Here is a 19205-nt window from a genome sequence, read left to right as displayed (position 1 = left end):
AGGTGGACAACAACCCTGCCAAGGAGAATCAGCAGTTCAAAGGAGGTGAAATGACTTGCTTACAGCCCCACAGCAGACTCCAAGCCCCGAACTCCAAAAGGAAAGGAGGAAGAAGGGCTCAGCCCTCGCCAGCCAGCAGCCAGGGATGCTGCCCAGGTCTCCACCAGGAAAACCTGGAGAGATCCAGGTCCCGCCCCCTGACCTTGTACTCTGCCAGCCGGGAAGTGGGGAGCTGGAGGGGTAGGGAGGGAGAGAAGCCTCAGCTCGTTCCCAAGACAGAGTCCCCACTTGGGCACATGCCCTGGGGTGAGGCTTCTTTGGGAAGCCGAAGGCCTTGAACTCTGTGCCGAAGGGGCCCCGGGCGGAGAAAAGTCCCGGAGACCTGGAAGCCCTAGCCCAGGATGGGTGGAACGCGGAAAGGAGCCCGAGGGACTGGGTGCGAGAGCAAGAGCTGGATCAGTTCCTCCCCTGCGGGGTCGGGGCCCTTGGAGTTGCCAGGAGGAATCTCCCGGGGACGCGGCACGGCGTGGGGCGGAGCAGCCCCTCCAGTCTTCTCGAGAGTGGGCACTGAGAGGCCGCGAGGGCCAGGCCCGGGTTTTGTGTGTTTCCAGGAGGTCTGGGCTTCTCGGCCACCCGGAGGAGCAACCGGGAGCCTTCCCTTCTGGGCAGGAGCCCAAGGAGGCCCGCGCTTTCTCTGAAAGTGAAAGGAGTGGGCGGGGGGCGCGGCCGAGGCGGGGCCCAGGCGAGCGGCCGCGCAGGCTCCGCCTCGGGGCAGTCTCAAGCCTGAGGGGCCGAGCGGCTCCAGTACCCGCCGCGCCGCGGGCTGGTGGGCTCCCCGGCGGCTCTCTTGCTGGGAAATGACCCTGCCCGGGGGCCCGACGGGCATGGCGCGACCGGGAGGCGCGGGGCCCTGCAGCCCCGGGCTGGAGCGGGCCCCGCGCCGGAGTGTCGGGGAGCTGCGCCTGCTTTTCGAGGCGCGCTGCGCCGCGGTCGCTGCCGCCGCCGCCGCAGGGGAGCCCCGGGCCCGCGGGGCCAAGCGGCGGGGGAGACAGATCCCCAACGGGCTTCCGCGGGCTCCCCCTGCCCCGGTGATCCCGCAGTTGACTGTGACGGCCGAGGAGCCGGACGTGACCCCGGCCAGCCCCGGGCCGCCCAAGCCGGAGGGTGGCTGGCTCCCGGCCGTGGGCTCGTCGCACCTGCAGCAGCCGCGCCGCCTCTCCACCTCGTCGCTCTCCTCCACTGGCTCCTCGTCGCTGCCCGAGGACTCGGAGGACGATCTTCTGAGCGACAGCGAGAGCCGGAGCCGCGGCAACGTGCAGCTGGAAACGAGCGAGGACGTGGGTCAGGTACTGGCCGCGGGGGCGGGGCCAGCGCGGGGCGCGGGGGCTGCGTGCGGGGACCTGCGTTGAGCTCTCTGCGGACCGACTCCTGCCCTAAGCTCCCTCCCCGGCGGGTCCCATTCTCACTCTTTAGGAGGGCATTGGGGTCAAAGGGAGGCGCCGGGCCGACCCCTCACTTTTACAGTGGTCACGCCGGTTCCACAGGCGAGTCACGGCCCGGGCCCTGGGGCGTCTAAGAGTAAGGAGGAGTCTGCGACCGGCCACTGGGAGCGGGGAGGGGGCGGGGGGGAGCGTGACTTGCTGGCTGAGAGATGGTTGGAGGGATCGGAGGGGCTTAGCGCTGCCCCACGAACTCTCGGAGAGTGGGGTCAACGAGTCTCCCTCTCTGCCTCCCCCTCTCCCGCGCCGCGGCCCCACCCCCCGCCGTTGCCACGGTTTCCCTCTCCTGAGTGGGAGTGGAGCCGCGCTCCAGGCTCTGCTCGCTAGCCGCCGCCGTCTGCTCCCGGAGCCTGCACCAGGCGTGGACGCAGGGAAGGGAGGGGCGCGGGACTGGGAGCTCTGGCAGGGGGCGGAACGCAGCCCGCCTCCGCTTTACTCCTCCTAATTCTGGCCCGGGAGAAGGTAAACTGAGGCCGAAAGGGTGGGACCAGCCTGCTGACCTCCGCCTCTGGTAGCCTGGATGTTCCGGGGCCAGGTTTGACCCTCGGATAACCCAGGCTAGGGTGCGGTGAAGTCATTCCCGGTGCCTGCCCCTCCTGCATGTGCCGCGCCTAGGATAGCCGTCTTGTTCCCCTGGTTTTAACCAAGGCCAAATACTTCACATAACTATCCGCGGTCAACGCGAAGGAGTTGCTCTAGATCCACGTTATGCAAGTGTCCCTGTAGTGGAGGGAGAGGCGAAGGGCGCCCCGCAGGCTCTGGTGGCTCGGGGCCTGCCCAGAAGGGCGGTGAGGGCGGCGGACGCGCGCCGGGGTTGCCGGGGCCTGCTGGACCTGGGCTCCCCCCGCGCTCGGATTGGACGAGGCGCGGGAGTCACTGTAATGACTTGCCGTGGCTCCGTGACTCAGTTACCCCTGAGACTTACATTACCCAGAGGGCGGCGTGGTTTGTAAGTGACACAAGAGGAAGAAGGGAAAAGTCTCATAGAGCAGGAACACACTCCGCCACCAGGTGTAGGGTGCGGGGAGTCCCTCTCTCCTCCCCCGGCGTACCCTGATCCCCGATCATTCCTGGTGCAACCCTGGCGCCTGAAAGGAGGCGGGTGCCGCCCAGTGGTTTCTAAGGCGGTGATGTGGGGCAGTGAGAGTACTCCTCCCTCCCCACCTCCGAAAACCCAGAGCAGTAGCTGTGGGCCTACCGCTCCCCCGCTCAAATCTCTGACAGCTGAGAGGCGGGCGCTGGAGGAAGGGAGCCACGAGGGGAGCCCCCAGCTTCGCTCTTCCTCCCAAAGGCGGAGGAGGTCCCGCGGCCCAGGACCATGTACAACGTAGACAGGCCAGCCTGGGTCAAGACTCCGGAGACCAGTCGCAGCTCTGTCTGGGCGTCTTCGGCCGGCCTCTCCCACTCTGGGCCTCGCTGTCACCCGGCGCGGCAGGAGCTGGAGCAGATGGCCGTTGAGAGCCTTTCCAGCTCCAAGGCGGCGAGTCCCAGGCCTTCCCAACCCCCAGCACGCCGGGGCCTCCCCGAAGGCAAACAGCCGAGGCAGCGGCAGATAAGCCAGGGGCTGTTGACAGAGGCCGCCTGCGTCTGCGTGGAGGGCCCGGCTCGGACTTTGCCTCGCGGCCAGGTCGGGAGCAGCACAGTGCGCCCGCCCAGGCTGCCTTTAGGGCTTCCCCGGGTAGGAAGCAGAGCCCATCGGCTGGCTGACCGTGAAGGATGCACCTGGGAGAAGGGTGCTGAGGCAGTGCTCGGCAGCTTCCAGCTCGCCAGCCCCTTACAACTCAGGCCTGGGTGGACAACGGGAAGAGAGGGGAGGCTCTGCCCGGCTTGTACATCCTTCACTTCTCTTCCTAGGAGCTACGCACAGTCTTCCCAGAGCCTGGAGCTGGGCTCCCCGCAAGGTAGTTGGGACTGGGCAACCTGCCTCCCTCCTGGGTCCTTTCCTACGGTAGAGGGAAGAGTCATGGGCAGGGAAAACCATACAGGCCAGGAGAGGAGTTGGGGCCCTAGCCCCAAGGGTGGCTGGCATGACTGTATTCTTAGGCCTTGTCTGCCTCTTAAAATAATTTTGGGGTGTTGCTCTAGCAGAAGAGAGGGTGTTTGACTCTTGTTCGTTTGGTTCTCTTCTCTCAGTGCTCCAGGATGGGTAAGGAGACCTGGATTCGATCCTGTCCTGGACCCAGAATTCCCACACTTCACTTCTCACTAATTATAGAGCAGAATTTAGGTTAACAGGCTTCCTTTTTAAAAAGCAAATGCCCCTGGGATGGTGAAGTCGTGGGTCACTTATACCTTAGTGCAAATCATCTTATAAATTTAAACGGATTGTTCTCATCACCACCGCCACCAGGAGTGCTTATTTGATAGAGTATTGGGAACATGGTGAGGGGGTTGGGTGGTAGAGAGCTTTAGCCAGAGTCTGGATGGCTGGAGGTAGGGAGTAGAAGTCAGGAAGGATGGGGATGAACACCAAAGACGAAGCAAAGGATCCGTTCTGGCAGAAGATACACTGAATACCTGGTGTGATATGAGAAGGAGGAGAGTCCTCAGGGCTTCCAAATAGAGCTCAGACAAAGGAGGGTCTGAGGCTAGTATCCAGCTAAGCCCTGCCCAGAGAGAGATGCTCCCTGTCCAGCTGCATGAGTGAGGAAGTATCAGAGGGTCCTCCTGTGACTTCATCAAAGACTCCTTCACATGGTCAGCCCTCCTGAGCTTTTTGTCCCAAGATGTCTGGGTAGCCTCTTGGCTGTGGGTGGCTTTCCCAGACTTCTGTGGCGGAATAGACTGTGCCAGAGGATGGAGTTTTAGCCCTCTTTTCAGCTAGATTTCACTCTGTAACATAATGAATCTGCTTTCTGATATTCATACAATAAAAGCCTTACCTGCTCAAAAATATATTCCCTGCTGTTGTTCGTGTGCCCAAATCCCCACCCACCCACCAAAGAATGATTCTCCCAGAACCTTTTTGGATACGTGCATCTTTATATGCATTACGTTCCCTGGGGGAGGTAGCTCCCTAAGATGGAAGACTACAGAGTTCCATGATACTTGCATCAACTCCTTCCATGTTTGACCATATGCATTACTGGCAGAAGAACTAAATCCTGTCATTACCAACCAACCTCAAGAGGTGGCTGAGAGGGCTGAGATGGCATTATGGGTGTGAAAGCCCTTTGTAACCCACATGGCTGGAGCCAGCCTTAGTCTTTGCTGCTCTTGGCTGATATGGTCCTCACAAAACTGTGGTGGGGAGAGTGGAGAGATGACCCCATGTTACCTCAGCTTGGGAGCAAGTCAATGCTATGTTATCACACATCAGTCAAGTGTCAGTAGCCCAGGACTGCAGGTACTAAATCCTCTTCTACCAGGCACACCTTCCACCTTCCAGCCTCACTCACTGCTCCCACATGATCCCAGAAGAAAGGATGATGCCGTTCTCCCATCTCACCTAACCCAAGGCTGGTTCCTTCTTCTACTAGGGTGGCTACAGAACTAGATGTACCTTCTGATGAAGTCCATTCTGGTCCCACTGTCCCCCAAATTCTGCCAGTAAGTCCCTAAAGCTGCCCGAAGCCCCACCATTAAACCCATCCCTTTGGATGAAGCGAAAGTGTCCAGGCAACAGAGAGGGGTCCCCAAACAGATCTCAGTGTTTCCTCAGTGATTAAAACATACCAGCTTGTGGCTGCAAATTGCTTCATCTTGTACAAAACTCTTTCTCCTGCAGGGTCCCCTTTGACCCCTAAAGGGAGTCTGGGTGGTAGCATGGATTTTGGAACCTGCTGGGGCAATTGAAGCATGAGGAGGGGGTTGAACTGGAGCTTAAGGCAGAGACTGGGGGCTGGGAGCAGGGATGGAGGGGATGTTAACTCTCTGAACTTTGATTGCCTTCCGTAAAATGGCAATAATTACCACCTCATGCACTTGCTCTGCATGTGCAGCAGCATAACGAATCTCAAACTGAGTGTGGGGGAAGAGGGATGGTGCCACTCAATACACACAGCACATACATCTTCCTGGAATTTTATTTGAGGATTTGGAGGTGGGAGAGTTTTATAATAAAACTTGGATTTATTATGCAGCATAATGCAAACCTTGCATGTATTTAAAGAGTGAAAAAGGGAGTTTTGAAAGAGATGTCATGCTTCTAGTGGGCTGCTTCTGGCTACACCCCCAGATCCCCAGGGATTGGAAAAGTGATCACACCCTAGTGTGCCATGTAGGGACTTCAGTAGGCAAACAGGAGCAATGCTGTCTGATGGAGATGAGAAGTGCCTGGCATGCAGTAGGCGGTCAGTAAATGGTGGCTCCTGTTATGGCAACAGCTAGGTCCAGAGGAAACAGGCTCACACAGATGAAATTCTCCCTTGGGTTCACTCAGATAGAAAGTGACAGAGCCAGGACTGGAACCAACTCCGGACTCCCCATCCAGTGCTCTGTCACTAACTTCCATCTCCTCCCCATGGAAAGGGGTTTTATGGTCATCAGCCTCCCCTGCTTAGGCCAGCATGCCAGTTCTCCCTCTCCCTGTTAGAACACCCTCTGGTCAGGGAAGCTGGGTTCCCGGGTTCCACGCTTGTGGAGGCACACATGTGTAACTCCTCTAAAAGGCAGGCACCCTGGGAGGAGGCAGCAGACACACTGTTTGGATGAGCAAACCTCTGCACTTCAGTGGGTAGACACAGGACTGATGAGTTTGGGGTGGGAAGAGGAAAGGTCCAGAGTATGAGATACTCTCAGGACTGGCTGAAGGCTAGACACAATGGTCAAGAGGCAAAAGGTACACCAAAATCTACATTTCCCTCCCAATTTCATCTAAGATGACAGACCCTCAGCTCTGTATGCCATTTTCAAAGCCCAGGTTTCTGGGTCCAGATCAGGACTAAGGGTGCCCTGGGCCTTTTCAACTGGCTAGGAGTGAGATGGCATCTAGGGATAGCAAGAGGACCTTGGGGAGCCCAAAGCCACTCTTTCTCCAGGCCCTACCAGGCTGGCCTCCCTGCCCTGGGCCTATGTAATGGTTTGCTTCCATGTTTGTCTTTCTCCTTAAATGAGAGGAACCAATGGTCCCAAGTAAATGAAACAATAATCCAGATTTGTCCAGCTACTGCTTCATGCCAAGGAATGGGTTGGGGGTGGGGGCATCTGTCACACTCAAGCCTCATTTACTACTCACAACAACCCAGCGAGAGTGGTTATTTCCCCATTTTACAGATGAAGAAACTGAGCTCAGAGGCTTCTCAGGCCGCAGAATATCCGGAGGCATTGGTAGAAATGCAAATTTTTGGTCCCACCCCAGACTGCTCAGAATTTCCCTGTCGTGGACCTGAAAATCTGCATTTTTTAAAACAAGAGTGACCACCGTGTGATTCTCATGCTCACAAAAGTCCTAAAACCTCGACAGAGCAGTTTAGTAACCTGTCCATGCAGCTTTTGAGCAGCAGAACTGGGTTGCAAACGTGAGGTTTCTGACGCTGAGCCCAGGGCTCTTTTCAGCACACTGAAGAGCTGGATGTCTGTCAACTCCATGTGCTTGTCTCAGGGTCCGCCACACAGGCTCACAATAAACTTTCCCTGAGCGAATGAATGATCGACTCATCAGGCCCTAGCTGCTTATTGTAAGGTTGGGCTGGGCGAGACCACGTTCCAGAGGAAGGAGGGCTTATGCAGACACTAACTTACAGACCGGGACCGTGTCGCTTTCAGAAAAGCCACTGGCAGAAGATCCGGACCATGGTGAATCTGCCCGTCATGAGCCCTTTCAAGAAGCGCTACGCCTGGGTGCAACTGGCGGGGCACACGGGTGAGCACGGGGCAGGCACGGGGGAGGTGGGTGGAGGCGGGGAGGAAGGGACTAGGCAGCACTAACTAGCGCCTGCCCGCAGGGAGTTTCAAGGCGGCGGGCAGCAGCGGGCTGATTCTGAAGCGTAGCTCAGAGCCCGAGCGCTACTGCCTGGCACGGCTCATGGCGGACGCGCTGCGCGGCTGCGTGCCCGCCTTCCACGGCGTGGTGGAGCGCGACGGCGAGAGCTACCTGCAGTTGCAGGACCTGCTCGACGGCTTCGATGGGCCCTGCGTGCTTGACTGCAAGATGGGCGTCAGGTACGCGTGCCCTACCGGGCAGGTGGGAACCTGTAAAGGGCCCGGGGCGGGGACGAGCTCTCTACGCGTGCCCAAGGCCGCGCTTTACAGGGTCCGGGTGTGCGCCCGTTCAAGCCCCGCCGCTGTCTGCGCCTCCGTAGGACTTACCTGGAAGAGGAGCTGACCAAAGCCCGCGAGCGGCCCAAGCTGCGGAAGGACATGTACAAGAAGATGCTGGCCATAGACCCTGCGGCACCCACCGAGGAGGAGCACGCGCAGCGCGCGGTCACTAAGCCGCGCTACATGCAGTGGCGAGAAGGCATCAGCTCCAGTACCACGCTTGGCTTCCGCATCGAGGGCATTAAGGTGAGCCAGGCCCACTTCGCCTTGCACCTCCCGAGCCCTTCCCCCGCCCCAGCCCCACTGGGCGGTGTCTGTCTTCCATGTTGACCTCCCACCCTGACAGTCCCCGGAAGAGGCAACCTCTGGCGGCAGTCTCGCTGTCCCTGGCATTCAACGTCCCGGAAGGTACCGCTGCTCTGGCCTGATCCTCTCCCCTCGGGCGGGCACGGGACCCCTGACAATTTCTGCCCACCTCCTACAGAAAGCCGACGGCTCCTGCAGCACAGACTTCAAGACCACGCGAAGCCGGGAGCAGGTGATTCGCGTCTTCGAGGAGTTTGTGCAAGGGGATGCCGAAGTGCTGGTGAGTGCGGGATCCCAGAACCCTGAGGTGTTGGGGAGCCTGATACCTAGGGGTGTCCCCAGGTCAGGTCAATTTATGTAGCACCCTACCCTATGTGACCCCCATCATAGCATTTATCGCATTGTGTTGTAATTGCTTTACATTCCTTCCCTTCTGGCTGCGCGCCACGTGGGGGCCTGTGCCTTCCTCACCACGGTATTTGCCAAGCCAAGCATGCATCATGGCACTCCTCATATTCGCAGAGGTTCAACTGGTATTTAGTTAATTTGTTCTCCTCTCCTACTCTACCCTCTCCAGAGGAGGTATCTGAACCGCCTGCAGCAGATCCGGGACACACTGGAGGTCTCTGAGTTCTTTAGGAAGCACGAGGTAAGAGGAGTAGGCTCAGGTACCGGGTCTGTGGTCTGTGAGGGAACAGGGTGGAGGGCTTCTCCGGATTAGAGCCGTAGCCTGACGGTGTGGGACTCGGCAGGTGATCGGCAGCTCGCTCCTCTTCGTGCATGATCACTGCCACCGCGCCGGCGTATGGCTCATCGACTTCGGCAAGACCACGCCCCTCCCCGACGGCCAGACCCTGGACCACCGGCGGCCCTGGGAGGAGGGCAACCGAGAGGACGGCTACTTGATGGGGCTGGACAATCTCATTGGCATCCTGGCCAGCCTGGCTGAGAGATGAGGCTGGGCCCCGTCCCCACGGACCGGAGGGTCTGACAGAAGGACGTGCGCCTGCATCCCCGCCATGCATGCAGGCGAGAGACTGAAACCCCGCGGTGCGGGGCGGTTCATACGGTACTATAGGGCCAGGTGCCGACCACTACAGGACACACTGCACGCGCAGGGCCTGGCCCCCATAAAAGCCCCAGTGTTCCCAGAGCTGACGACACTAATTTACCGGGCGAGGGAGGAGTAGAAGTGGGATGAGTGGCTTCTTCTTCAGCCCAGCTCTTCTGAGGGGGCTCCATACCTCTCCAGAGAAGCCAGATAATGAACTTTATTTCACAGGTACTAGATCTATTGGTCTGACCTCCCACACTACAATGGACTCCCCTTCCCAATAAAACTCAAAGACACCAGCTTTGACTCATGCCTCATCCCCTCCCTCCTCTGGTCCCTTCTTTCTCAGTTCCCTGGCATCCCTCACATCCACTCAGATCACTGGAGGATATGAGAAGAGCTCTTTATTACAGGTATCTGTAGTGTTGGGGGCTGCCCAGATGGAGGATGCTAGTGGGGTAAAGGCAATCTAGAGAAGGCTTCCTGCAGGAGGCAATTTCAATTCCCCACCTACACCTGGGAGTTGGGGGAGTACCCTCTGGTCCCAAATATCAAAGGCTGGGAGTGGCCAGACTCTTGCCCAGGAGGCCTGAAACTGGTTTCCAGGATGGAGGGTCCATGGTGCCAGGCCAGCCCTAAGACAGGCCCAGACATACAGCACAGACTGTGGGGGACAGAGGCTACTTGGAACATAAGCCACCTAGAAGCCTGGGGAGGAGTGCAGGGAGGAACTGCTACCCTCAGTGCCAGAGTCCTCACCCTCAGGGCCCTTTGGGACCCAGGAACCATAGGTGGGATTCCAAAGGTTCTGAGGTTGGAGACCCCTGGATTTGGAGGGCTTGAGGCCAGGGGCCAAGGAGGCTCCCTCCCCAGACTTGGTTCTTGGGTCTGTGGACATCTTAGGTCCCCCAAAGATAGGGTCCCCAGCCCCTTCCTCCTCCAGGATGGGTCCCAGTTCCACTGGAAGGGGTGAATTCAGCACATCAGGGTTCTGTAATGGGATGGTAGGGGAGCAGGGGGCCACAGTGTTGTTTTATGGCTTCCCTCCTGACCCCCAAGTCCAGGGTGGTCGGGACAGGTCAGGGGGCACACCTGAGTGCGGTATTGAAGACCTCCAAGATGCTGGCAAAACTAGGGTGAAGTTCAGGCTGATGCTGCCAGCACTGGGTCATGATATGGTACCTGGGGAGAGGCAGGAGTTCATGCCAACCCATGGCTGTGAAAGACCTCCCTCCTGAGGCAACACTCCATACTCACACAGGCCTTGGACAGCCCCTGAGGGGGTCCATCCATCCCCCTCAGATGACAGAGTCCAGCACCTCCTGATCGGTGTGCCAAGAGTAGGGCATGTAGTCCAGTGAGATCTCCCAGAGCAGCACTCCAAAAGACCTGCATCAGGGGCTTCCCTGGTGGCGCAGTGGTTGGGAGTCCGCCTGCCGATGCAGGGGACACGGGTTCGTGCCCCGGTCCGGGAGGATCCCACATGCCGCGGAGTGGCTGGGCCCATGAGCCATGGCCGCTGAGCCTGCGCATCCGGAGCCTGTGCTCCGCAATGGGAGAGGCCACAACAGTGAGAGGCCCGCATACCACAAAAAAAAAAAAAAAAAAAAAAAAAAAAAGACCTGCATCATAAGTGGGAGGAGCTAAGTGAAGCCCATCAGGCACAGCTTCCCTTTCCCTCACATGAGGTGGCCCAAGGCAGGGGAGGGCGTGTTATCACCAGGAGTCTGTCTTGGATGTGAAGATGCCCTCCAGGAAGCCCTCTGGGGGCATCTACTTGACAGGCAGCAGAGCCTGGCTCCCCTTGCGGTAATAACTGGCCCTACATGAGGGAGGAGAGGAGTGATGAATTGTTTAAATGGCCCAAAGGTGCTGGTAAACTCCCTTGGAGCATCAGCCTTCTCCACATTCCCAGGTTCTACACCTGTAGATAGTGCTTGCCGTCCTGAAGTCCCCAGTCTTGGCCATTTGGCTGGGTCTGGTGCAGCTCGGCAGGCAGTTCCTGGCAGCAATGTCCCTGCAGATTCAGGTAAAAAATTCACTGCCAGAACTGAGAAACTCCAGCCTTAATCTTTTCCTTAAAAGTTATGTGGAAGGGCTATTCCTTGGGGAAGGATTTGGGCTCAGGGTCCCCAGAGCCAGGATCACTTCCAACCTGTGGATGAAGTGATTTTCCTCCAGGTAGTGGCAACCCTGGGCTATGTCCCAAGCCAGCTGGAGAAGGTCTTGCATGGCCAAAGGTGATGGCTGGCCCTGGGTCAGGCAGAAGGTGCATCAGACCATGCAGGTTTGGGGACACATGAACAGGGTCTTCAGAGGGGCCTGGAGGGCTGGGAGAAGGGTCTCATCAGCTGTGGCCGCCTATGCCTCAGGAAACTCTTCATGTCCCCTCCAGACATCAACTCCAGCAGAATTAGGCCAGGGGCAGCCTGGATGCTAAGCCCCACGCAGCACAGTGTTCTGATGGCTGACCTTGTTGAGCCAGTGGTGCATATATCCCATCACCAGCAGGGAGAGAAACCATGCTCTAGGCTCCACAGGATGGAGTGAACCTCTGTGTCTCTAGAATTGCTACCTCTCAGCCCCAGGGTGAAGAGAGGCTATTTGTGCAGGCAGTTCTGGGTGCCTTCCTCCCATCTTCCACTCCCGCCCCTGGCCCCAGGTGTACCTGATGATAGTGTCTCCATGAGGAAATACAGCTGGTCCTGTTGAGAGCAGAGTTCTGGCAGAGTCTCGGGAGGAAGAGGGCAGAGCTCCTGAGTGCCTTGGACACTTCAGGAAGGCAGGTTGACCCTAGCTCCAGCCACTGTTCTTTCCTCCCTGGACCCTTCTTTCCTACTGTCAGTTGGAAGCCCCACCCCCTCTCACCTTGATAGTCACCTGCAGGGGGCTGGGGTCCCCAGGAAGGCCAATCACCAGTCCCTCACAGACCTCTCCAAAGGCACCATGGCCCAGGGCTCTGCAGGAAGACAGGTTGGAAGTGAGTGGGTGACTGGGTCTGGGGAGGGTCCTCGAGGGTCCCCCTTGTCCCCCTGATTGCCCTCCATATGCCCAGCTGGCCCTCTCTGAGGGTCTGAGCTCTCCACATCACGGCATGTCCCCAAGTACAAACCCTGCAAGGGTGATGGTGACTAGGCCAGAGCCAGGGCAGAAGAGAGGGCAGGTGTGGGGTAAGGGGGTGGGGTGGGAGTCTGTGCTAAGGCTTCCCTTAGGTCCTTGCAGACACCCTGGGGCAGAGGCAACCCTTGCTCCAAAGGAATAATATCCTAAGGTCCCTACCATCCCAGAACTGGGGATGACAGCGGACTTTGGACAGGTTACTTTCCCTTTAGGAGCTTCTCTGACCTTCATCTTCTCTACACAAGGGGTTTGGACAAGATGTTCTCTGGGATCCATAATTCACCACAACAGGGAGCAGGATGGAGGGTGGGGATTCAGAGCGCACAGGTTCTCAGAAGGAGGGGGAGGACGCAGCTGAGCAGAATGACATTTACTGGAAAACCTCTGTAAGCCCTGGGGGCAGAGGCCAGGACTGGGCTGGGCCAAGCCCCACCTGGAAGTAGTAGGGGTTGGGGGTTGTCCTGATGGTGGAGGTGAGCTTGCTCCGCTGGAGCTCAGGGCCTGGCAGCCTCATCCACCACAGGCCCTGCCACTTCTTACGGTTCACTGAGGGTGGGAGGAAAAACGGCATACTCTCTACCTGGCCATCAGGCCCGCCCTGACTTGCCCCCTTCCCAGGACACCTCTCCAGATGCCCATTAAGATAAATGTTGTCCTCAGGCCTCCCCAGCTGCTTCTACTCTTAGAACCCCAGAGGAGTCCACCACAGCTCTGCTGGGAGTAGAGGTCTTGAAATCAGCCATGTCTGCCCCTGGGACCCCACAGAAGCCCATCAGTTCAGTGGAGAAATCAGCCATGCTTGCTGGATGCTCCATACCCAGAATCAGGACCCCACACACCATAGGGAGTCTCAGTGTCAAGATCAACATCACAGCCACCATCAGAATCAAAGGGTCTGAGGGGTGGGCAGCTCTAGAGAGAAAGACACATCTCCAGTGGGAAATGCCTCTCTGTCCCTCTACCCCAAGTTTTACCCATGCCTCAAGACTCAGCTCAAGTGTTAACTTTTCCATGATGCTTTCCCCACTTATCCTAAATGAATGCAGCCTCTCCCTCCTGAGAACCCCTAAAATACTTTACACCTCCCATGGCAATTGTCACTATGAGATATATCTAGGTATAAATGTAGATGTATATCTAGAGATAGTGATAGATATCTCCCCTCACACACTAGACCACTAGACTATGTGCTCCTTGAAGGCAGAGTTGCACTTCCAATCCCCTGCCCAACACCCAACATGGTGCCTGGCACACAGCAGGCATCCTTCCCATGCCCTACTGCTCCCCACAGCCCATGGCCCCAGGAGTCCAGACCTCAGACACAGGCAGGACATACCCATGCAGGTGATGTTATCTGCAGCCAGCTCCATGCCCTCTGGGCACATGCATCTGGCCAACTGGAGCTCTGCCTGCCACTGGCAGATTTTCAAAAGGCAATGACCGCGATTGAGGTATAATCGAATCTCCACCTCTCCATGGCTCTCCATGACTATGAGTAAAAGAACTCATATTGCGGGGTGAGCATGGGGGGCATACGTACTTTTTCCAGCCTCATGGTTAATTTTAGCCCTGGACTTTGGAACAAGGAGCAGTGCCAGGCATCTAGGGTGGGTGGGAGAGTTTGGGGGACTTCTGTCAAGCCTGTATGCTTCCTCTTCTGGGATCCTTGAGCTTGCAGGTAGTTGAAGAGAATTCATAGCAAGAGATATTTGACAAGCAGACCAGAATGCCCCATACTGGCTTTACAACTGACAGCCCAGTTCCCAAGTATTCTTGTGCTGTGCAAGAACAGGTAGTTCACGGTGCAGAATTGGTGGCTCATATGGGAGGGATTGAGGAAAAGGGCTAGGCTAGCTGAAAGGTGGGGGATAGGGGCCAACACCTGGCAGAGGCTGCAGGTAGAGCTCTCTGTTGGGGTGTATGAAGGATACCCCATCTTCCCCATCAGCCCAGAGGATGTCAGCCTCTGAGGCATCGCCCCCTGGAAATTGAAAGAGGGTTTAGCTACAAAATGGGGGATTAAGGGGCACACAGCTGCCTCACAGCTGGGAAGCTGGCTTATGAACAGTGGGGAAGCTGGAGTCTCCCAGTGGAAACCCCAGTGTGGTCTTCTCTACACTCACATTACAGTACAGGTGCTGCCAGCTTGCATGTGGGAGCTGAGGGACCAGAGAAGTGGGAAAGGAGTAATCAGCTGGAATCTGAAGGCCTGGTTCACGTCGGCTGGGATGGCTCCTTGTTTGTCTGCACCTCTCTAATCTCATGTCCTCAGCTATCCAATGGAAGAGGCCCAAACCACATATTCCACTTCTGTGATAATGGAGACGATGCGTATAAAGTACTTATGAACAGTACAGCCCAGACAGACACAAAGGCTCTGTTTCTTTATAGCAGTGGTTTCCAAACTCTGGAGTGTATTAGAATCACCTAGAGGACTGACTAAAACACATATAGTGGGACCCTCCCCTAAAGTCTCTGATTCAGTAGGTTGAAGGGGGCTGAGAATTTGCAGTTCTAACAACCTCTTAGGTGGTGCGGATGCTACTCGCTCAGGGACCACACTTTGAGAACTGCTGACTTAAACTATCCCTGCCTTTCTGCCTCCCTGCTCAGCCTGCTAACTCAGCCAGCTGTAAGTTCCTGGGACTGCTGCAGATCGAGGACGGGACTTGTGATGACAAAGGTCCTGGATGTAAAAGAAAATCGAGGGAGTCCTATCTGCACGTGTGATTTGCAACTTATGTGACCTCCTTTTCTAACAGCTATTACTCTACCTACTCTGACCTGAAGCGTAGCTCAACACCTTTCCTAACTCAACTATCTCCCAAGGGACTAGGTCTGTTCTAAGGCTCTAACCCCACTTCACTCTCGGGGCTGCCCAGATGCCCTCCCCAAAAGTTCACCTACCCGGGTGGCCGCCGCCGTCTCCACTGAAGCCGCCGGCTGAGGCCCAGCCAAGCGTAGCCCAGGCCTCCCTGCAGCCCTGGCCACCCTCCGCTCCCTTCCGCGGTGAGCGGCCGGCCGGCGGAGAGGGGGCCCGCGACGTCTGGCCGTCCCCTGCACCTGCAGAGAGACCGCGGGATGGCCGGACGCGGGGAGGGGGAGCACGGCCTCCTCCCCGCCGCAGCCCGCGCCCTCACCCGCCGCCCCACCTCTCCCGCTGCTTCCCGGCGCCGCCGAGCGGTTCCGCAGTTTTTCAGGGGTGGCCTGAGTCCGGCCTCGGTCTTCCCGCCTCAGGTACGCCCTACCGCCTCCTCCGGCCGCCACCAGCAGCGGCTCCAGCTCGTGGGCGCGCAGCTGCGCGGCAGCGGCGTTCAGGGGCGCGCCCTCTAGCCGTCGAGCGACGACCCGGGCGCTGGGTGAGGGGCCCCGAGCCCCACCCCGGGGACTGGAGTAAGCGAAGGGGCTCTCAGCCAGGCCCAGAACTCTGGGGGCGCCAAGGAGCTCGTGTGCGTGCGCGCCCGCGCGAAGGTTTGCGACCTCAACGCTGAGCGCTGGAGGCGGGAGCGGCCCGCGCCGAGGCAAGGAAGTACCGGAAAGACGGCGGTGGCAACCCCCATCCGCTCCGACTCCCGCCCAGCTCCGCGACCCCGGAACCCCTCCGATCCCCTCCGTCGCCGCGTGCTCCTCAGCGGCCGGAGACTCTCCGAGGCAGAACGAGCTGGCTCTCCTGGCTCCCCGGCGGGCGTCCAGGACCGGAATCAGCGGGGGTCCGGGACCCTCCGCTCTCAGTGCTGAGGTCTTAACCCCAGGAGCGCCCTCTCCTTCCACCCAGCCCTCGCCCTGGGGCGCTTGAGCCGTCCCCCTCTCAGTGGCTCCGCTTACTCTCGGACAGGCGTCCTCTCCCTGCTGACCTACGAGGATGTAAGGCAGCTCCCCGCGACCAAGGGGGAAAACGGCGGAGAGGAAGACTCCATGCGCCGGTGACAGGTGATTCTTGGCACCTTTGCCGCCCGCGGCTCCATAGGCTGAGATCCCGCGGAAAGCAGGCGCTGAGTCCACGGCCCTTGACCATCGGTCCTCGGGCCGCCCGCCTAGGGCAGAGATTGCTGACAGAGGCAGCTTCAGAAGTTCTTATCTGAAGGACTTGGAAAACGTAGTCGATTTTGAAGGAATGGGGAGACTTAGGTATGCACACCATAAAATTAGATTTTACTTTTTTTTTTTTTTGCTGCGTCGCTAGGCTTGCGGGATCTTATTTCCTCGATCTGTGATTGAACCCGGGCCCCCAGCAGTGGAAGCACAGAGTCCTAACCACTCGACCGGCAGGAAATTCCCTAGATTTTACACTTATTTCGCGAGGCTTAATGGAGACGGAGGGAAGCTCAAGCCACCCTTGGTGGCTGGTTAGGGACACTCCACTTGGCAGGAACAGGCTCCTGGGTACGGCTAATTTGGTAGCGACTATTGCCACCTTTCCCCGGTTCCGCTGGAAGAAGGGACAAAGCCGCCCTGGCCGCTTGTCACTGCGGAATACCCCAAGACGCAAAGTGGTGCGTACATAGCCTTGGTTCCCCTGACCACAGAACCTCAGATTCGCAGGTCACCACCCTTATCTATTCCTGCTCTGCACTTACAGAGGCTGGCCGGCGCCCGGTGCCCACCACAACTGCACGCCTTTCAGAGGCCTAGCGGCCCCACTGTCACCACCACACTGCTGCCGGTGTAGTCCCAGCCACACTGTGTGGGCCCGTGTCAGCTGCTGGCCCTGCAGGTGGAGAACAGCCAACGCCCCTCCGGGCCTGGGAGCAGGGAGGGAGGAAAGGGTCAAGAGCACCTGCCCCGGCCTGAGGGTCTGCGGTGGTGAGTGGAGAAGGGAGGAAGGGGCTAGGAGCTCACCTGGGGGAATTAGGGGAGAGGCTGGCTCACAGTGGCTAGGCGGTGTGGTGATGTTCAGGTCCCAGGGGCTTGGAACTGGCAGGGGCAAGGGTGAGGAGGGGGGAAAAGGTGCCTGGGACCCCAAGCTGGAGCAGAGAATGGCACCTGAAAGGTGACAGGGCAACAGAAGGGTAGGGAGAGGGCACAGAGGTTAACAGGATGGGAGATGAAGAGAAGGCTGCCCTAGCCTCTCACAGCCACACCCCTACCCCCACCCAGTCAGGGCACACCAGCACCTGGAAGCGGGCCCCAAGACAACTCTGGTCGCTGAAGGCAGGGCTGAGGGAGGGGGGTGGAAAGGGTGGTGGTGCCCGCTTTTGCCTCTGCAAGTTTTTCCCCTGGAGAGCCCTTCCCAGTGGATGCCTTGGGCACCAAGCTGAACTCGGTCCTTCAGGTCCCCCGTCTTTTCTCGACTTACCTTGGTGGTTCTGCCCCCCAGGCGGTGCTGAGACCCTAGGGCCTGTGCCTCCTTCCCCAGCCGATATCTGGATCCTCAGATTCAGGCACCCCTGCAATTCTCTGCCTGCACTCCCCACACACCGACCCAGGAGCTTTGGCTGCAAGAGTTCGAGGCCTCTGCAGGAGCCACTTGGGACCCCTTCTGTCTCGACTGTGGTCCCCAAGCCTAGGAAGGTGCCTCTAACATGATGGTTCCCTGACTGCCAAAAGGCACTTACCCACGGCTCTGAGCCACAGCAGCAGCCAGCTGAGCGGACTGGCCCACTGCAGCTAGAGTGGCAGAGTCAGACCTTGCGACTTCAGCCCAGATTGCCGCTTATAGGAGTGTCCAGTCGCTCGCTGGAGACCGCTGGGTCCTAAAGCCGGCCCGGCCACTCCCACCTCAGACCCCAGGATGCGAAGGATCTTAGGGTTCACCTCGTACAATTCCGTTGCCTGCGTCAACTCTGTGCACAACTTACTGTGATTTTGGTGATTTGATGTCAGAAGACCAGAGTGCTAGTATTAGCGTCCCTAGTCAATTGGTTTTGGTGAAATCACAACAGCTCTGAGACAGTTTCTCTACCGCCTGCAAAACCATAGGAAGGGAAGTTTCTCTGTAAACCACAAAGCACCCGACAACTGAGAGGGCCACACAGCCGTCAGGTGGTTTTGTGTCTTCCTCATTCTTTTGCTCAAAATACCAATTTTAGCGGCTGAGGCTTGCTTAATATAAAACACTGAAAAAAAGAAGTTATAGTAGTTAGCTACTTGGTAAAGTCTCTGAGTGTAGAGTGCCGGGTGTAGACACAACAGTGATTTTTTAAAAAGTTTGGTACCCATGCCTTATTTAACTCTCACTGTGAGGTCACAGCAAGGTCCCTGTAAATCAATAGTTCCCCAAGCATGGTTGGTTCTGGACAGCAGCAGTACCTGGGGACTCGTTAAATGCAAATTCTTGGGTTTCACCCTAGACCTACTGAATCAGAAACACTGCTGGTAGGGCCCGGTGATCTGTTTTAACTCACTGTCCAGGTGATTTTTTTTCACATAAGTTTGAGAGCTATTGCTGTTTTGCAGATACCGGAGTTGCTGAGTGAAGTGTATTGTACGATTCTGTGTTTGGCAGCTCCGTTTATGGTGAGTGGTTTCTCTACCTACTGACAGCACACTGCACTCACCCTGACCTATAAACACAATGATGGTAAGTAATTCCTCACAGCAAATGACACTGTAAGAAAGCTTAGTGTTGGAATTCAGGCAAAAGAACCTAGAAACTACCAAAAGAAAGAAAGAAACCAATGAATCAAGAGTTTACGCTTTGATCTACTCCTCCCCAGCCTTTGCCTATCACCAATGAAGTCCACAGTGGAAGGGTGTTGTAGAACAGCACTATAGACAATGTTTTCACTCCACCTCCCCTCCCGGCCCCCACCACAGTCCCACCACCAAATTCATACATTGAAACGGAATCCCCAAATTGAGGGTATTTGGAGGTGGGGCCTTTGGGAAGTGAGTAAGTCATGACGGTTCCACCTTCATGGGTGAAATGGGATTAGTGCCCATATAAAAAGAGGCCCCAGAGAACTCCCTTGCCTCTTCTGCCATGGGAGAGCTGCCTATGAACCAGGAAGCAGGCCTTCACCAGATACCAAATCTGCCAGCACCTTGATCTTGGACTTCCCAGTCTCTAGAACTGTGAGAAATAA

General features: G+C 57.5%; 2 protein-coding genes across 2 annotated transcripts; one reads left to right on the top strand and one right to left on the bottom strand.

The window, feature by feature from the left end:
- Positions 1–857: 857 nt before the first annotated feature.
- Positions 858–8962, top strand: ITPKA (inositol-trisphosphate 3-kinase A; the record flags this gene model as incomplete). Its single annotated transcript, XM_079699964.1, has 7 exons — positions 858–1346; positions 7206–7302; positions 7385–7601; positions 7742–7946; positions 8185–8286; positions 8584–8655; positions 8759–8962. 7 exons carry the CDS (start codon positions 858–860, stop codon positions 8960–8962), a joined length of 1386 nt encoding a protein of 461 aa, XP_079556090.1.
- Positions 8963–9760: 798 nt separating this feature from the next.
- Positions 9761–18339, bottom strand: LTK (leukocyte receptor tyrosine kinase; the record flags this gene model as incomplete). Its single annotated transcript, XM_079699134.1, is given in 28 exon segments — positions 9761–10051; positions 10153–10172; positions 10175–10242; positions 10318–10358; positions 10362–10449; positions 10781–10833; positions 10837–10882; positions 10985–11077; positions 11216–11313; positions 11409–11527; positions 11729–11792; positions 11929–12019; positions 12555–12726; positions 12998–13075; positions 13517–13669; positions 14063–14161; positions 15088–15243; positions 15321–15477; positions 15714–15732; positions 15734–15834; positions 15836–15850; positions 16006–16214; positions 16543–16646; positions 16758–16806; positions 16809–16875; positions 16879–16922; positions 17020–17163; positions 18336–18339. Coding segments are annotated over 28 exon segments (2643 nt in total).
- Between the last annotated feature and the right edge of the window lie 866 nt (positions 18340–19205).

This window comes from Hyperoodon ampullatus, assembly GCF_949752795.1.
Source record: "Hyperoodon ampullatus genome assembly, chromosome: 3".
NCBI lineage: Eukaryota > Metazoa > Chordata > Mammalia > Artiodactyla > Ziphiidae > Hyperoodon > Hyperoodon ampullatus.
This window is presented reverse-complemented; position numbering and strand designations above follow the sequence as displayed.